At 42.5% G+C, this 17960-nt stretch overlaps 1 protein-coding gene across 2 annotated transcripts in view; it reads left to right on the top strand.

Moving 5' to 3' along the window:
• The window catches only part of LOC109914221 (integrin beta-3), a 66786-nt gene that overhangs the window by 4309 nt on the left and 44517 nt on the right, over positions 1–17960 (top strand). Inside the window, exons 2-3 of one of the 2 annotated variants that reach the window (XM_020513802.2) lie at positions 9565–9650; positions 16542–16740. In XM_020513802.2, coding sequence (XP_020369391.1) covers positions 9565–9650; positions 16542–16740 — 285 coding nt within the window. Of the gene's footprint in view, positions 1–9564; positions 9651–14293; positions 14372–16541; positions 16741–17960 lie in introns of those variants that run through there. The other variant, XM_048614357.1, reaches the window with a different exon arrangement.

Below are 17960 nucleotides of genomic sequence, written 5' to 3'. Positions count from 1 at the left end.
GTATTAGAGATGGTCCAGGTGAACTTAAGGTTGGGGTGGAAGGTGTTGGTGAAGTGGATGAACTGTTCGAGCTCCTCGTGGGAGCACGAGGCGGTGCGGATACAGTCATCAATGTAACGGAGGAAGAGGTGGGGTTTAGGGCCAGTGTAGGTATGGAAGAGGGATTGTTCCACGTAACCTACAAAGAGGCAGGCATAGCTTGGGCCCATGCGGGTACCCATGGCCACCCCTTTTGTCTGTAGGAAGTGGGATGAATTGAAAGAGAAGTTGTTGAGGAGTTTAACATTTTCCCAGGATCTGATGGTCTGAAGGGTTCAAAAACAATAGTTGCTGAGATAACGGATGTGCCACCTATGATTTTCCCAAATTCAAAACACTTTCATTGGATTGAAAGTCAGCAAATGCAACTCTGCTGTTCAAGAAAGGAAGGGGAGAGAATATAGGGAACTACAGGCCAGTTAATTTGTCATTTGTGGTCTGGGAAATGCTGCAACAATATAAAGGCAGTTTATCAATGTACTTAACATCATTTTATAATCAGACAAAATATGTGCACAGATTTGGTCTCCATGTGTAAAGTAAGATATATTTGCCTTGGAGGTGGTAGTATGAACATTTATTACGTTGGTTCCTGCCCCGTGAGACAGCTTTCCTATAATGAGAGGCTGAGTAAATTTCTGGAACCTATAAGAATGAAAGATGATCTTGCTGAAACTTGCAAGATTCGGAAATGTTTTTTACAGGGTAGGTACTGACAGGCCATTTCCCCTGGTTGGGGAATCTAAAACATAGAGTCACAGTCTCAAGATAAGTCACACGATAAGGAGCCATTGATTAGGACTGAGAGGAGAGGAAATTTATGAATATTTGGAATTCTTAATCTCACAGGGTTATTGGTACTTCGTCGTTGATTGTTTGTGCTGGTATTGACATTTTTAGCCTCTGAAATTCAAGGGAATTGGGAAACCAATAGAGAAATGGAATTAAGACTTTTGATCCTCTGATTATAGTGTATCGAGTGTTGAAACAGGCTTAGTGAGCCTTATGATTTACTCCTCCTATTTCTGATAGGCTAATCATTGACTATCACTTCCTGGAATATTTTTTCTTCTCAAAAGACCTGACAGCCTTTGTCAACTTGTCTAAAGTTGGTGGTTTATATAGTTATCGCATTTTCTGTTATTTAGTCTCTGGAATAGAAAACAGGAAGAACTGAGTGGCACAATGGGGACCCGCATTCGATTTCAACCTGTCTGTGTGTAGTTTACATGTTCTCGCCATGTCTATGTGGGTTTCCTCCAGGTGCTCTGGTTTCCTCCTCCTGTCCAAAAATGCACAGGTTAGGTGGACTGGCCATGCTAAATTGCCTATAAGTGTCCAGGGATGTGCAGGCTAGGTGGATTAGCCGTGGGAAATGTAGGGTTTCAGAGATGGGGTAGGTCTGGGTGGGACCCTCTTAGGCAGGTCAGTGTGGACTTGATGGGTTGAATGGCCTGGTTCCACACTGTAGGGATTCTATGTTGTCTGTGGGCTTCACATTATGCAGTTTGCCACAAAAGAATTTACTAATCTTTAATATGTCAGGTTGCAATGAGGGTGCTGACCCGTCTTCTTGTTTCAAGCTGCATATGACTGAGCTCTCTACATCTACCATGGGGATTATTACTAGGAAATAATAATGTCTTATCTAACGTGAAAGTAGTTAACCATTCTGAAGTCGATGTAGCCTGCATTAAATTACTTCTTGGTACTCCAGTATGTTCCTTATTAGTGGTTAATCACTTAAGACCAGTACACCATGTTAGATTAGTTTGAATAGAAAGTCAGTGGCAGCAAATCTATCCCAAAGAGATCCAAAAAGAAATACGTGCCAGTCACAAACATCTCTGACAAAATCTGTATGAGTGGTAACCTCTGCTACCTATCTGGATACACTTTGGTGACTCCTCCACTCCCAATACCTCCCCACAGCCACCTTCCCTGCAACTGTAGAAGGTGTAATACCTGCCTGTTTATCACCTCCGTCCTCACTATTCTAAGGTCCAGACACACCTTCCAGGTGAAGCAGCGCTTTACCTGCACTTCACACAATCTAGTTTACTGTATTCACTGCTCATAATGTGGTCTCCTCTACATTGAGGAAATGAAACAGACTGAGCAACTGCTTTGCAGAACACCTACATTCTGTCCACAAAACTGACCCTGAGCTTTCTGTTGCGTGCCATTTCAACACGCCACCGTGTTTCCTGGCCAGCATACCTGTCTCAGGCTTGCTGCAGTGCTCCAGCAAAGCCCAGCGCGAGCTGGAAGAACAACAACCCATTTTCTGCTTGGGGCCGCTGCAGTCATCACGGCTCAATATCGAGTTCAATAATTTTAGGGCCTGAGAACCTTTTCCCATGTCCTTACCCCAACACCCGCACGGCAGGCCTTGTCATCACATGGGCTGCTATCGCACCCAACTCATCATCAGTCACTAATAGTTCCCATTAGCAGCTATTGATTCTCCCAGGCTGACCTTTACCCATTCCTTTTCTCTCTCAAGGCTCTATCTCCACCTATCAGTTATTCCTTGCCTCTCCACCACCCATCTTCAGCATATCTACCAACGTTTTCCCAGTTCTGAAGAAAGGTCACTTGACCGGAAACATTAGCGCAAGAATAGGCCATTTGATCCCGCAAGCCTGCTCCACCATTCAGTAGGGTCATGACTGATTCAACACTCCTCATGCCCACTTTCCCGCCCTTTCCCCATAGCCCTTAATTCCCAACTGATCAAGAATCTATCTCAACCTTAAATATACACAAGGACTCTGCCCCACAGCACTCTGTGGCACAGAGTTCCAAAGACTCACAACCCTCCAAGAGAAGAAATTCCTCCTCATAATTAATTGATGCCCATTTTTTCTGAGACTATGCCCTCTGGTCCTAGACCCTCCATGAGGGGAAACATCCTCTCAGCATTGACGCTGTCAAGCCCCTTAAGAATCCTACAAATGTCAATGAGCTCACCTCTCATTCTTCTAAATTCCAATGTTTTGAAAATGATGAGAATATTTTAGTTGCTCGGATATGAAGAAAGCAAGAGAGATTGTTGTAGCTGCCCCGACTATAACCTGTCAAAGCTTTTATGATCCTGATCCTTGAACTGTTCCTGTAGATTGTACATGTCACTCCGCTTTTTAAGATCTGTGTCTGATGGGAGATCAGTCAATCTAATGTCTTGTTTTTAACATAATTACCAGAATCTATGATGAAGGACAGGGTAACTGAACAGCTTCAGTACATTCAGAGGCAGGGAGAGACTGCATGGTTTTGAAAAGGATAGGTCATGGCTAATTTTGTTTTTGGAAGAGGTGAGTAAAGAAATGAATGTGTGAGTATCTATAGATGTTATTTGTGCAGATTTCCAAAAAGCCTTCGATAGATTGGCTGACAGCAGAAGGTTGAGATAATGGGCAGGTAAAGTAATTGCCCGGATGTTTGTCAAGTAATGGGGTTAACAACAGCAGTAGGTGTTAAGAGTCATTTGATCAGATATAGAAAACTGGAAGGCAGCAGAAACGTCGACTGAGTGCTGACAGAATGGATGTATAGATTAAGCTGCAAATGGTAAGTTCTTGCAGAAACTTCCTTGGATAAGCAGCTTTACTGTGGGAGACCGAACAGTGTAAGATCCCAAACACAACACAACAACATTGTCATGTAGTGTTGTGCAGGTGTCTACATTGTAGCCACAGCTATTCACCATATTTATTAACAGCTTACAATGATGCAATGGAAGGTCCTATTTGCAAATCTTCTGATGACACGATACCCACTAAGCGGGATCAAAGGAAGCAAAAAAATAGGTGATATTGCTAGATTAAGTGAATCAGCAAAACTGTAGCAAGTGGATTTCACTTCCATCTAACCATAAGATATAGAAGCAGAATTAGACTATTTTGCCCATCAAGTCTCCTCTGCCATCTGATCATATGATATGTTGTTGGCAAATGTGAAGTCTACAGTTCAGATAGAAAGCATATTAATAGGGCACTTTCAACATGGCGAACACAGTGGAAGTGCAAAGCCTTGGATTCCAGTTGTGCAGGTCAGTAAAATGTCATGAACAGGAACAGAATATAATTCAAAGCTGGCCTTTATCTCAAGCAGTTTGGAATACAAGGGGAAGTCCTGTACAAAGGTCTGGTTAGACTACCTCTGGAGATCAGTGTACTGTTCCAGGCACTGCACCTTCGGAAGGATATATTGGCTAATTAATCTTACCCGTTCCTCTTTTCCCAAAACCTCATAAATGTTTCCTTTTCAATTATTTGACCTGTGAGGGCTATTTTGAATTTGCCTCCACTGCCCTTTCAAGCTGAGAATTGTAAAATGCAAAAATTCCCTGCAGAAAAATAATTGTCTGCTCTGTGGGTATTTTGCCAGTCACCTTCAATTTGAGTCCTCTGATTACCGCCTTTCCTGCTGGTGGGAATAACATTATAGAAATAAACAATAATAAACAAGGTTTCTCCTTATTTCCTCCCTCTAACCTTTTCTATTCAAAGGAAAACCACATCAACTCATGTGGTCCTTCTGTCATTCCCTCATTCTTAGAATTGTAGAATCCCTGCAGTGCAGAAAGAGGCCATTTAGCCCAGCAAGTCTCACCAACCCGCTGAAAAGCATCCCACCCAACCACCATAACCCTGCATTATCTATCTGGCCTGAACATCCCTGGACACTATGGGACAATTTACCAAAATCAAACCACAATCTTTGGACTGTGAATGGAAAACAGAGTACCTGGCAGAAACCCCCCGCAGACACAAGGAGAACATGCAAACTCCATACAGACAGTCACCCACAGCGGGAATCAAACCATTGTACCACCCAAACCAATCTGGAAAGGGGAAATCAATTGATGGTTCAAAGAAAACCCCATTACCAAGCAAAGAGGCCACAGCAGAAACAATAGCCTTTTTTTTTCTCTTTACGAATGAAAATGGACTCACGTTCATATCTAGCACTTTCTGATAGTAGATCACAGTTTGGTGAGTGTGTAGGATTATATGGCATTATGTCAGTTTCTGTATTGCAATATATAACAGGCAGTAATCTGTTTAAACAGAAGCAGTATCTTCTGAGTGGGGAGGTGGGGGAGAGAGAGAGAGAGAGCTGTTGAGACCTGTGATTGAAGGTGCATTCATTACCAATGCCCATATCAAAGCAAAATACTACGGATACTGAAAATCTGAAATAAACAGAGAATGCTGGAGAAACTCAGCAGGTCTGAAAGTATCTGTGGAGATAGAAATAACATTACCATTTCAGTTCAGTTTCAATCCATCATAACATTTCTTCAGAACTGGATGCTGTTGGAAAATATTTTAAAAATACTTTTGACAGAGGTGGAGGCCCTTCACAGTCGGCAAAGGGGTGGTTAATGATGGTGAAAGAGAAAGAGAGATTTAAAATCAGTGTAAATTAAAGTGTGAAAGAGAGAAAATGGGTCCTCTCTATTAACAGCAAAGTAAAGAGTCAAGATCTCAGGACTCTTCAGATGTTCTGAGGAAGGGTCACTAGACCCAAAACGTTAACACTGATTTCTCTCCACAGATGCTGCCAGACGTGCTGAGCTTTTCCAGCAATTTCTGTTTTTGTTTCTGATTTCCAGCATCTGCAGTTCTTTTGGATTTTTTTTAATAAGCAAGGGTGGTTTGGTGGTGAGAAGAGAATGTAAGAGTAATGGTGAACAGATATGTGGTCAATTTCTGAAGTTATTGACTCCAATATTGAAAACATGAGGCTTTAAAGTACCGAAGCAGAAGATGAGGATTTGCTCCTTAGGCTTGTGTTGTGCTTTGTTTGAACATTGCAACAGGGCCCGGACAGAAATGTAGCATGAGAGCAAGGGGGGTTAGGTGACCACCCAGTTGCCTGCAATTTTAATTAACCTCCTTGCTCTCATGCTAATATTTCTGCCCTGCTGCAATGTAGGATAGAATATCCATCCCTAAGATGTATTTAGAGGTGGAGGGCATTTAATCAGGTGGGAGGGTGGCTGGTGGGATTTTTGCTGGCAGCAGAATGAGTACCTTCAAATTGATTCACCGCCTGGTACTGATATATTCTTGAAAGAGGACCTTATATAGAAGCAGGAGCTTTCTCTCAGCCTTACCAGAAATGAAGAGGTTAAACAATCACTCGCAGTGAAGAATCCATCAGAGAGCGTGTGTGAGCAAGTCTGAAGGTACAGAGAAGCTAGTGTGAGTGCCTGGAGCTGTGGGAATGTAGCAACCTGTCAAGCCTGTATTCCTTGAGTGTTGAATAACAGTGAAATGCAGTGAGGGTGGGGGTGTTCAGCTGCTGTAAATTGTTGTAAATTCCCAAGTCAACACTGCTCCAGCGTCTTTCAGTTTAATATGATATAGAGGCCAGTAAGTGAAATCATTGGCCATCACAGGAACGGACACAATGAACAATCATAAGTGTCATTCTGCAGAACTGGTTTTCAGGATGAGGTAAAATGTGAAAAACGGCCTTTTACAAAATGTTATAATTAGAGATCTCTCTGGTTAGTTTGACAGCCAAGACTGAGAACATAGATAAGAACGCAACGGTCAGTCAATGCTAACCTTTGATCATTTTGTGAACACCGTGGAGTGGATACAGTTATTTTGGTTCAGCAATCTGCAAAACATCAATCAGTCTCTCCTGAGTTCATTGTTGGACTTGTTGGTAACAGTTTTATAGTTAAAATCTCCAGCTGTGGTCCAGTCCAAAAGCAAAGGCATTTTATCTAATTCTCTCTGAATAAACCCTGGAAATTATTTTACAACTTGTATTCAATAAAGCTACATCCTCTTTCTGAGAGGTAATGGACACTTTTTGTTTAATTTTTCCTATAATTATAACTTCACAGTCCAGTATAGTTCTTCTAAATCTTTTTTCTCCTTTTCCAGCATCTGTGTACTTTTTATAAAATGGACACCTGATCTATGCACAGTGCTCCAAGTTGTTTTGACACTGTAGGTGTACCATGCATTTTATTATAAGTTTTAGTCATTCATGGGACATGGGCATCACTGGCTGAGCCAGCATTTATTGCCCATCCCTAAATGCCCTTGAAAAGTTGGTACTCAGCTGCCTTCATGATCTCACTGCAGTCCATGTGCAGTAGGTTGACCCACTATGCCGTTAGGGAGAGAGTTCTAGGATCTTGAACCAGTGACACTCAAGGAACAGCAATATATTTACCAGTCAGGATAGTGAGTGGATTGGAGGGGAACTTGAAGGTGGCATGTTCCCATGTATCTGCTGCCCTCGTTCTTCTAGATGGAAGTGGTCATGGATTTGGAAAGTGCATCCTAAGAATCTTTGGTGAATTTCTGCAGTGCATCTTGTAGATAGTACACACTGCTGCGACTGAATTTTGGTGATGGAGGGAGTGTATGTTTGTGGATGTAGTGTCAATTAAGCGGGCTGCTTGTCCTGGATGGTGTCAAACTTCTTAAGTGTTGTTGGAGCTGCGCTCATCCAAGCAAGTGGGGAGTATTCCATCACACTTCTGACTTGTGCCTTGTAGATGATGGACAGGCTTTGGAAAATTAGGAGGTGAGTTACTCACTGCAGGATTCCAAGCCCCTGACCTGCTCTTATAGCCAAAGTACTTATATGGCTAGTCCAGTTCCATTTCTGGTCAGTGGTAACCCCTGGGATGTTGATAATGGGGGCTCTAGAGATAGTGATGCCATTGAATATGAAGAGGCAATTAATAGATTCTGTCTTATTGGAGGTAGTCATGGACTGGCACTTGTGAAGGCATTAATGTTACTTGCCACTTGTCAGCCCTAACCTGGATATTGTCCAGGTCTTGTTGAATTTGGAGACGGAATGTTTGAGGAGTCGCAAATGGTGTTGAAAATCATGAAATCATCAGCAAACATCCTCACTTCTGACTTTTATGATAGAAGGAAGGTCATTGATGAAGGAACTGCAGATGCTTCGGCCTAGGAGACTGCAGAGATGTCCTAGAGCTGAGATGGCTGACCTCCAATAACAATGACTATCTTCCTATGTGCCAGATCTGACTCCAACCAGAAGAGAATTTTCCCCCCAACTCCCAGTGATTCCAGTTTTGCTAGGGCTCCTTCATGCTACACTTGGTTTAATGTGGCCTTGATGTCAAGGGCTGTCATCTCACCTCACCCCTGGAATTTAAACCAAGGCTCTAATGAGGTCAGGAGCTGATTGGCCCCGGCAGAACCCAAACTGGGTGTCACTGAGCAGGTTCTTGTGGAACAGGTGCTGTTTGATAGCAGTACAGATGATACTTTCCAGTACTTTGTTGATGATCAAGAGTAGACTGATGGGACATTAATTGCCTGGGTTGGATTTGTTCTACTTTTTGTATATGTGACATAGCTGGGTAATTTTCCACATTTGAAAAAAAACAAAAGAACTGCACATGCTGTAAATCAAGAACAAAAACAGAAGTTGTTGGAAAAGCTCAGCAGGTCTGGCAGCATCTGTGAAGAAAAAACAGAGTTAATGTTTCGGGTCCTCAGAACTTCCTCAAGTTCTAAAGAACAGTCACCGGGCCTGAAATGTTAACTCTGATTTTTTTCTTCACAGATGCTGCCAGACCTGCTGAACTTTTCCAGCAACTTCAATTCTCTACGTTGTCGGGTTATTATACTGGAACAGCTTGGCAAGTGCGTGATACGTTCCAGAGTAGAAGTCTTCAATACTATTCTCATAATGTTATTATGGTCTATTGCCTTTGCAGTATCCAGTGTCTCCAACCATGTCTTGATATCATGTGGAATGAATCAAATTGGCTGAAGACTTGAATCTGTAGTACTCAACTGCTGGAGGAGGCCAAGATGGATCATCCACTTGGCACTTCTGGCTGAAGATTGCTGCAAATGCTTCAGCTTTATCATATACAGTAATGTGTGCTTTCCTATCATCAAGGATGGGGATATTTGTGAAAACTGTTCCTCCAGTGAGTTATCTAAATTGTCCACCACCATTCATGACTGGATGTGGCAGAACTGCAGACCTTAGATCTGATCTGTTAGATGGAGCTGCTTTTGCAGTTTAGTATGCAGTGTAGTCCCGTTTGGTAGCTTCACCAGGTTGACACCTCATTTTTAATTTTGCCTGTTGCTGCTCCTGGCATTCCCTCCTGTACTCTCCATTGAACCAGGGCTGTTCCTCTGGCTCTATGATAATAGTAGGGTGGGGGATAAGCTGGGCAGTGAGGTTGCTTCTCTTAAATCCAAAGAAGAGTCACATTAGACTTGAAGATTTAACTTTTGTTTATCTCTCCACAGATGCTGCCAGACCTGCTCAGTTTCTCCAGCATTTTCTGCTTTTATCCCTAATTTTATACCCCATTTCACTTGCCATAAGCAAAAGTAGTCCTTTGGAGTCACTTGCCATACCCACACACTAATTTTGTGTGATTCATGAGATGAGGCACCTGGGTCCTTAGATCACTGTCTCCTTCAGAGTTCATGTTACACATATAGATGTACATTTTGTTAATAACTGCTCTTAACTTTTTCTCAGGTGATAATCTGTGCGTATCAAAAGGAGCAGCATCGTGTGCAGAATGTCTCCAAATAGAACCGAATTGTGCCTGGTGTTCACAAGAGGTAAGGCAGAGGACTGCAGTTACTGTTGCTGAATCATCATTGCCATCCTTAGAGTTACTGTGGACCAGAAATTAAACTGGGTCAGCCATACAGTTGGGTGGCACAGTGGCTCAGCGGTTAGCACTGCTGCTTCTCAGCGTCGGGGGCCCTGGTTCGATTCTGGCCTCGGTCAACTGACTGTGTAGAGTTTGCACATTCTCCCCGTGTCTGCGTGGGTTTCCACCGAGTGCTCTGGTTTCCTCCCACAGTCCAAAGATGTGTAAGTTAGTTGGATTGGCCATTCTAAATCACCCTTAGTGTTCAGGGATATGGGGTTAGCAGGGTGGGTCTGGGGGCGATGCCCTTCGGAGGGTCGGTGTGGACTTGTTGGGCCAAATGGCCAGTGGGGTTCTATGATTCTATACAAGTACAGTACAGCTACAAGAGCAAGTCAGAGGCTGGGAATCCTGCAGCAAGTAACTCATCTCCTGGCTCCCTAAAGCCTGTCCACAAGGCATAGGAATGGAATACTCCCCACCTGCCTGGATTGGTGCAGCTCCACTATAGGGTCATACAGCATGGAAACAGACCCTTTGGTCCAACCAGTGTATGCCGAGCATAATCCCAAAGTAAACTATTCCCACCTGCCTGCTCCTGGCCCATTTCCCTCCAAAACCTTCCTATTCATATACTTATCTAAGTGTCTTTTAAACATTGTAACTCTGCCCGCAAACTCTCAACCTCCTAGGCTTCAATGAAAATAGCCCCAGCCTATCCAACCTTTCTTTCCACCTCAAACCTTCCATACTGGTAACATCTCTTCTGAACTCTCTCTAGCTTAATAATGTCCTTCCAACCCTCAAGAAGCTTGAAACCATTCACACAAAGCAGTCTGCTTGATCATAACCCTTTCTACAACCTTCAACACTCACGGCCTTCACCACCAATGTGTAGTGGCTGACATGTGTCCATTCTACAAGATGCACTGCAAAACTCACCAAAGTTCTTTCGACAGTCTCTTCCAAATCCATGACCTCTAACACCTAGAAGGACAAGAGCGGCAGACGCATGGGGACAGCATCACCTGCAAGTTCCTCTCCAAGTCATACACTATCCTGACTTGGAAATATATTGCTGATTTGATTTTGATTGGATTTGATTTGATTTATTGTAGTCACATGTACTTATGTACAGTGAAAAGCTTTGTTTTGTGAGTAGTACAGGCAGATCATAGCAAACAATGACATAGAGATCAAAGGTACTTAGACAGAGCGAGGCATACAGGTTATAACTGCACAGGAGGCCCGCAAAGCAAGATCAACATTAGCAAGATCAACATTATTTGAAGTTTGAGAGTCCATTCACCAGTCTAATCATGGCAGGGAAGAAGCTATTCTTGAACCTGTTGGTGCATGTGTTCAAGCTTCTGTATCTTCTGCCTGACAGAGGAGGTTGTGGGAGATCATTACCAGGTTGGGAAGGGTCTCTGATGATGTTGGCAGCCTTTCCGTGGCAGTGAGAGGTAAAATTGTAATTGTACTGCTAAAAGTCCCTGATTAATAATGTTCAAGTGAATGATTGTTCTATGCTGTGTAAATGGAGCAGGCACCTTGATTAATTGAATTGACTGGGTTGTTGTGTTGGGCATGGATTCAAGTGGAAACTGGATCTGTTTTCAGCTGGGGCAGATGTCACTTCATATAAGGTATAGGTAATGTTTAACATTGGTTAGGGATAGATCAGGGTGTTCTTCTAGCTTGGACCAACAAAAGAGGTTGAAGAGGAATTATACAGACTGTCTTCTCCCCCATTTGACCTGAGTTCATACCTAGTTGTTCACCTCTCCCATGACTTTAAGGAGGTCAGAAAGTTATCGAGAAAGTTCATGGCCAGCTTGCTTTCTGTGGACAATCCAGTCAGTTCCACTTCCCCATTTACTGCCCATGAGTTGAATGATCAACTATGATCATACTGAATGGCAGAACAGACTCGAAGAGCCGAATGGCCTATTCCTGCTCCTATTTTCTATGTTTCTATATGACCCAGCATGCTTCATTCCCTCAACTGCCCATTTCAATTACCTTTTTTGATTGATTGATTGGCTTAGCTTTTGCCGCTCTCGGGGACAGTGAGTTCCAGATCATTAACACCCACTGCATAAAAAAGTTCTTCCTCATATCTTTGTGCTGCAGTACAAGCTGAGATCTGGCCATTAGATACTGCATCGTGATTGGGTTATTGACAGGCCAAACACAATTCCTTTGGTCACTGTCAAGAAGCATGGAGACCCCTGGTTTTTCCTTGACACAACAGAGCCTGAAGTAACTCCACGAAGGCTGGTATTCCGTCACTAAGTCACCCTTTACTTCACATACATAGTACATGACACTGGTCCGGCTAGCTTAGAGCTGGCTCCTGGAGTGAACAGAACCCCTGACACTCCTGTTTATATCAGTCAGCCAGGGCTCCCTCATTGGACCAGGTTAATGGCCCCAATCATGGAACTCATATTCCATGAGGTCCACCTGGCTGACCTCATTCCATTCACCACAAAGCCTATTCTTTCCTGTGTGGAAGTAGTAACCAGCAGGTGTAGAATGGGGTATTGTGTTGTACAAGACACCTTGTCTGTATATGATGGCCTGCATATAGATCAAGAGGTATACTCGTGATAATTGTGTGACTCTGTTATTTACTAGGAAGTGCATTCTTCAGAAAACAGCCAGAGATTTGTGTAGGAAGTAAAGAAATGGCTGATAAGCGACAAATGTTGCTTAGTGTGGATCAAGACCGATTGAGATTGTGGGAAGGAGAATAGCCAAGGAAAGCTGATGTTAGTCTACAACGCACCAAATGAGCAGAGTCTAGGGATACCAATGGAATAGTCAATAGAACCACTGACAGCAGTGATGAGAGCACTAATCCCAAATGTGACTCTGAGTTTGTTCTGTCTTTTTATCATGCCATCAAGATGAAGGTTCTGAGGAAGGGTCACCGGACCTGAAACGTTAACTCTGACTTCTCTTCACAGATGCTGCCAGACCTGCTGAGCTTTCCAGCAACTTCTGTTTTTGTTTCTGATTTATAGCATCCGCAGTTCTTTTGGTTTTTATCAAGAACTTGTATTCTTTCAGTCACAGCAGAAACCAGCCGGGCTGTGTGTAGAGCTGGAGAAACTGTGATCGTTCGATAGTGTGTTCAATTGATCTCAGTGTAAACTAACAAAGTTTGCAGATGTTTAAACAGTTTGATCAGCTTTGTGAAGATCTTTTTCTTCCAGAATTGAGCTCTTTATAACTTCAGACAGCCTCTCTCAACATGCAGATTAAACAGAGACTAAAACAAGCCAGACATAAAGCCTCAATTGTGCTTCAATGTGTTGCGCACTATCAATGATCTTTTTAGTGCCCTTAACGTAACCATCCGCACCTACGTACATCATGGTGGCCTAGCAATCAGCAATGATGCAACACTTGGAATTCTGCATTAATTACACCTCTTAATGCAACAGATAACACTTAAACCCTTGAGTCACGACAAATCGTACTAACAGTAACTGGGTAAATTGCCTCAGATCATGTTAATTACTCATGAGCAAAGAATTCCACAGACTATGTTAGTGTGTGAAATTTTTGGTCCTTCCCAATTTTATTGGCCTAAACACACCATCCCTACACTAGCAGGGTTTCAGTGTGTAAAGTAACCATAGTTTTAGTAGGTCATATGGCTGATCTCTCATTAGTAGAAGCAGCTGGTGGTGGTTTAACCTGAGGGTCACTACACTACAAACAGGAGGTTGAGAGGGTGGGATCTGGAAGATAACCTCAGCCAGTGCAGGAATTGAACTCATACCATTGGCATCACTCTGCATTGCAAACCAGCTGAACAAAACTGAGCTAAACAAGCTGCAGAATGCAGTGCATCAATACAGTGAGACACATTCAATAGAGTTCCCAAATATATAACCTCCAGCATTCAGAAAGACAAAGACAGGAGGTGAATGAAAGCACCACCATTGCCTGCAATTTTATGTCCAAATTATGCAGATCCCATTGGGCAAGTTTCTTTGAATTGCAACTGAAGATCACTCCTTCAGTTCCCCACATTTACTTAGAGCAAACGACATGTCAGATATCGTTTTAACATTTCAAATTCAATTTTATTCTGCTGTACAGTAAAGAAATTCAGGAAATGATCCATCTGTATTTTTGAGACTTGATAAATTTCAGTTTGACCACACTGGCATTTTTCAGTTCTTTGTTTCCTGTGTTATAAGCTTTTTTTTGCTTTACTTTAACAGTGTAGATTCAAGCAATTTGTATAATTTATAGTGTCATATGCCCATAAAATAGGCACATGCCTTATGCTCAGGGTCAAATACTACCTTTGGAAATTCAACTCAGTGGCAAATAACGTGTAATGCATAAATGTAAGGAATTTCCTTCCTTCAGGACAGTGATGAGCCACTTCCCTTTGATGTTCAATGACATTAAAATTGAGTTGTATGCATCAATATTCTAGGACATCACTAAGGGCAACAAATGGCGGTGGAGTAGGGCTTCTGAGCCCCGGGCTCACTCGCTCCATTTGGTTTTCTTTTCGTTTCTTTCTTTTGTCTCTCTTTTCTCATTTTTTTTTAATCTCTTTTATATTACTTACCACTTGTTGGAGAGGTTGGTCGCAGCAACGGCATTGGTGGTGGCTAGTGAGCCCAGCACAGACTGATGGCGACAGTGCCAGAGGTGAGTTTGGGTTCCCGGTGGCTTCTGTGTTGATGAGACAGTCCTAGTTTCGACTTATGGCTGCTGCGGCGTAGGCAAGGTTTGGCCCAGTGCAAGACCCGGCTGCATTGGTGAATTGGGCCCAAAGTGGACTCACGCAGCAGCGGAGTCGAGTTTGTGCTGGTGCAATACCCAGCAGCATAGGTGGCGTCTGCACTGATGAGGTCCATTGAGGACTCATGGTGGCAAGGGAGTCACTGGAGGTGAAATGGCGCCAAAGTATGGTGACTTTCACTCCAGGGGTGGTGTGGCGAAGGGGACTCATGCTTTTTTTATTTTTCTGACCTTATATTCTATGTTTTGGTTTATTTTTCTTTGTTTTAAGATGGCGCCGGAGAGTGACGAACTATACAACATGTTTCACTGTATTTTATAACAAAATACACATGAAAATAAATAAATCAAATCAAATCAAATCCAGCTCAACCAGTCATGTGAATGTTGCAAGATAGGAGTTTATTGGTGGCTGTGAACTCTGTAGTAAGAGGCTCATTTCCTGACTTCCCAAAGCTTCTCCGTGCCCAGCAAAGTACAAGCTTGCTTGGATGAGTTCAGCTTCAGTAACACTGAAGAAGCTTGACATCATCCAAAATAAAGCATGCAACCTAGTAACCTGGACTCCAGGACTAAGCAAAGAAGCCTGGAGCTGGATGAGAAAGAAGGACTGATGCATCACTTTTCCTGGAGGATGATACTGAAGCACTGGATGACAGGAAGTGAAGCCATAGGCACTATTGCAGGACCTGTGACAATTGGCCATGCTTCAACACCTCAACTGATTGGCTCCCAGGCTTATGTCACATGGTTCCCAATCTCAACCACCAAGATAGGTTTGCCAGCCAGCATACATATCTGGATAATCCTATTTCCAACCCAAGACATGGAACATGAGGTCTCCAGTACTACCATCATCTAAACTTATTGTAGTATCACTTCCGGAAAGATTATGCTGATGAGCAAGTCATCAGGATGTGGCCAGCAACCATCGCAGTCTAGCCTGCAGCTAGAATTTTCTTGCCAACAATATGTGCTGAATTTTTACAGTGAAACTGTCTACTGGCCAAGCTTGTAAATAAATCCTGCTCCACAAACTGAGTTTCACAAACGGCAGATTGAAGCAGATTAAAGTGCAATTGTGTAAGGATATATTTATTGTGCAGAAACAATCAATGCATCACAAACAAATAAAGGAGTCTGAAGTGTTATGTTAAGAATTAGTGAGATAGTTTGACAAGTTATAGATTTTGGAGTTGGTTGTTTATCTCAATAGAGTGTAAAATTATCTCAGAATTTTAGACAAGCTGGACAATAAAATCTTTATCGTGCAATGAACAGAACAGATGGCAACAGTTACTAAAACAGAAACTGATCTGGTTTTAGAGATCCTGTATTTAACAATTGTTCACCACATTACAGTTGGCTGTTTTAAGCAATAGTGTTATCTTAGTCCAGTCACATTCATTCATCAGACATTTTCCATCAACCTTTGCTCTGGTCCTGCCAGTGGACCTAGGGTCAGGACATAGTCATGTTAAAAGATATGTTACTGTACCATAAAGCTCAGCTTGGTACCCACTGGGACAAAGGGAGTGGTAGAGAGTTTATAAACCTGTCACAAAAGGTTGAGGCTGATAGTCACAGGGTCCATGATCTGGCATATAGATTCTTTGTGAACCTATGTCCAATCCATCAACCATTACCTTTACTCATCTGAGGAAATGGTAAAGGGATAGTCATGATCATTCCCATTCTAAAGGGGTATTTTTAATGGTGCTCAATCTAAGGGGTATTTGGAGTGCCTTTGAACATATAAAATCATAACATGGTTTTGAGGGTGACTGTCACTCTGTAAGGGATAATGCTCCATATTTTGAAGGTGTATCAATGAAAGAGCCCATTCTAACAGGTATTAATAGTGATATAAATGATGGGACCTATTTTAAACTAGTATTGAGAATATCCAAAGGGTTTGATGAGTCTGACTAGTTGCTTCCATCTCAGAACAACACTGCAGGATGTGCTATTCCTGTCTTCATTCACAAATGTTCTTTATCGTGAACATTACTTTTGCAGACTGTGTTACAAGTTACATTTTTAATTACAAACAGGATTGTTTTGTGACTCATTTCAGGACTTTGGAAGTAGCTCTTCAAGGTGCGACCTCAAGGAGAATTTAATCCAGAAAGGTTGCGCGGAGAATGCGACTGAGTATCCCCAGGGTTACTTCCGAATTGAGAAGAACTTGCCCCTCAGCAACAAAGGGTCAAGTGACAATCCAGAGGCAATTGTGCAATTTTCTCCTCAAAAGATCAGCCTCAGCCTGCGTCGAGGTATGGAATACACCAGGGCTACATATCCAGTTTCCTGCACATTTCTGGCTCTATTCTCATGTCCATCTCTCCCCTCTATGGGCAAAGGTGGGGAGAACGTGTGACCCCCTCCTCCCACCTCCTCTAAACTGTCGTTCCCCACCTTTGCACCTCTAACATGCTCCAGAAAACAACCCCAGAACTTTCCTTAGTGACTTGATTACTGGAACTTATATTTCTAATGGAATCAGTATCTCCTGCGATCAAATTTACCATTGGTAAATCTATGTTTGACTTTCTGGACAATGTGGGAGTGAGTTTGAGTTCTCTCCTAAGCTATAGCAATGCATACCAATTCAGATGGAAACTCTTGAGGCAGTTGCTGAAGTAACATTTCACTGCCCAAACAGAGAGAAAGTCCCAGAGAGTGGTGACCCTGTGGAATTCACTGCCACAGAAAGTAGTTGAGGCCAAACTATCATGTGTTTTTAAGAAGGAGGTATATACAGCTCTTGTGGCTAAAGGGATTAAGGGATATGGGAAGAGGGTTGGATAAGGTATTGAGCTCTATGATCTGCCATGATCATATTGAACAATTAAGGGGCTGAATGGCCTACTCCTGCTCCTATCTTCTATGTTTCCATAGAAGAAAGAACTTGTTTTAATACCTTTAACTACTTCAGAACCATAAGATGTAAGAGCAGAAGTAGGCCATTCAATCAATGAACCTACTCTGCCATTCCATGTGATCATGGCTGATGTGATAATTCTCAACTCCACATTTCTGTCTTTTCTCCATAATCCTAAATTCTCTTAGTGATTGAAAAATCTGTCTATCTCAGCTTTAAATATACTTAATGACCCAATCTCTACAGCATTCTGTGGCAAGGAACTCCATCAATTTACGATGCTCTCAATGTGTGCTCCTTTATTCTGAGATGATACCCACTGGACCTAGACTGTTCCACAAAGGAAAACTACTTCTCCACATCTACCTTATCAAGCCGCCTATGAATCTTGTATGTTTCAATAAAGCTATCTCTCATTGTTCTAAATATAAATGAGAACAGGCCCAATCTCAATCTGTCCTCATAAGAAAGTCCCTCTACATCTGATATCAGCCTAATGAACCTTCTATAGATTGCCTCCAAAGCCAGTATATCTTTCCTTCAAAAAGGGCTCAAAACTGTTCACAGTATTCCAGCTGTGATCTAACTGTGTGCTTTGAAGAGCTTCAGCAA

The sequence above is a fragment of the Rhincodon typus genome, chromosome 30 (genome assembly GCF_021869965.1).
Source record: "Rhincodon typus isolate 14 chromosome 30, sRhiTyp1.1, whole genome shotgun sequence".
Taxonomy (NCBI): Eukaryota; Metazoa; Chordata; class Chondrichthyes; order Orectolobiformes; family Rhincodontidae; genus Rhincodon; species Rhincodon typus.
Note: the sequence above shows the minus strand (reverse complement) of the source record. Positions and strands in the feature narration are given on the sequence as shown.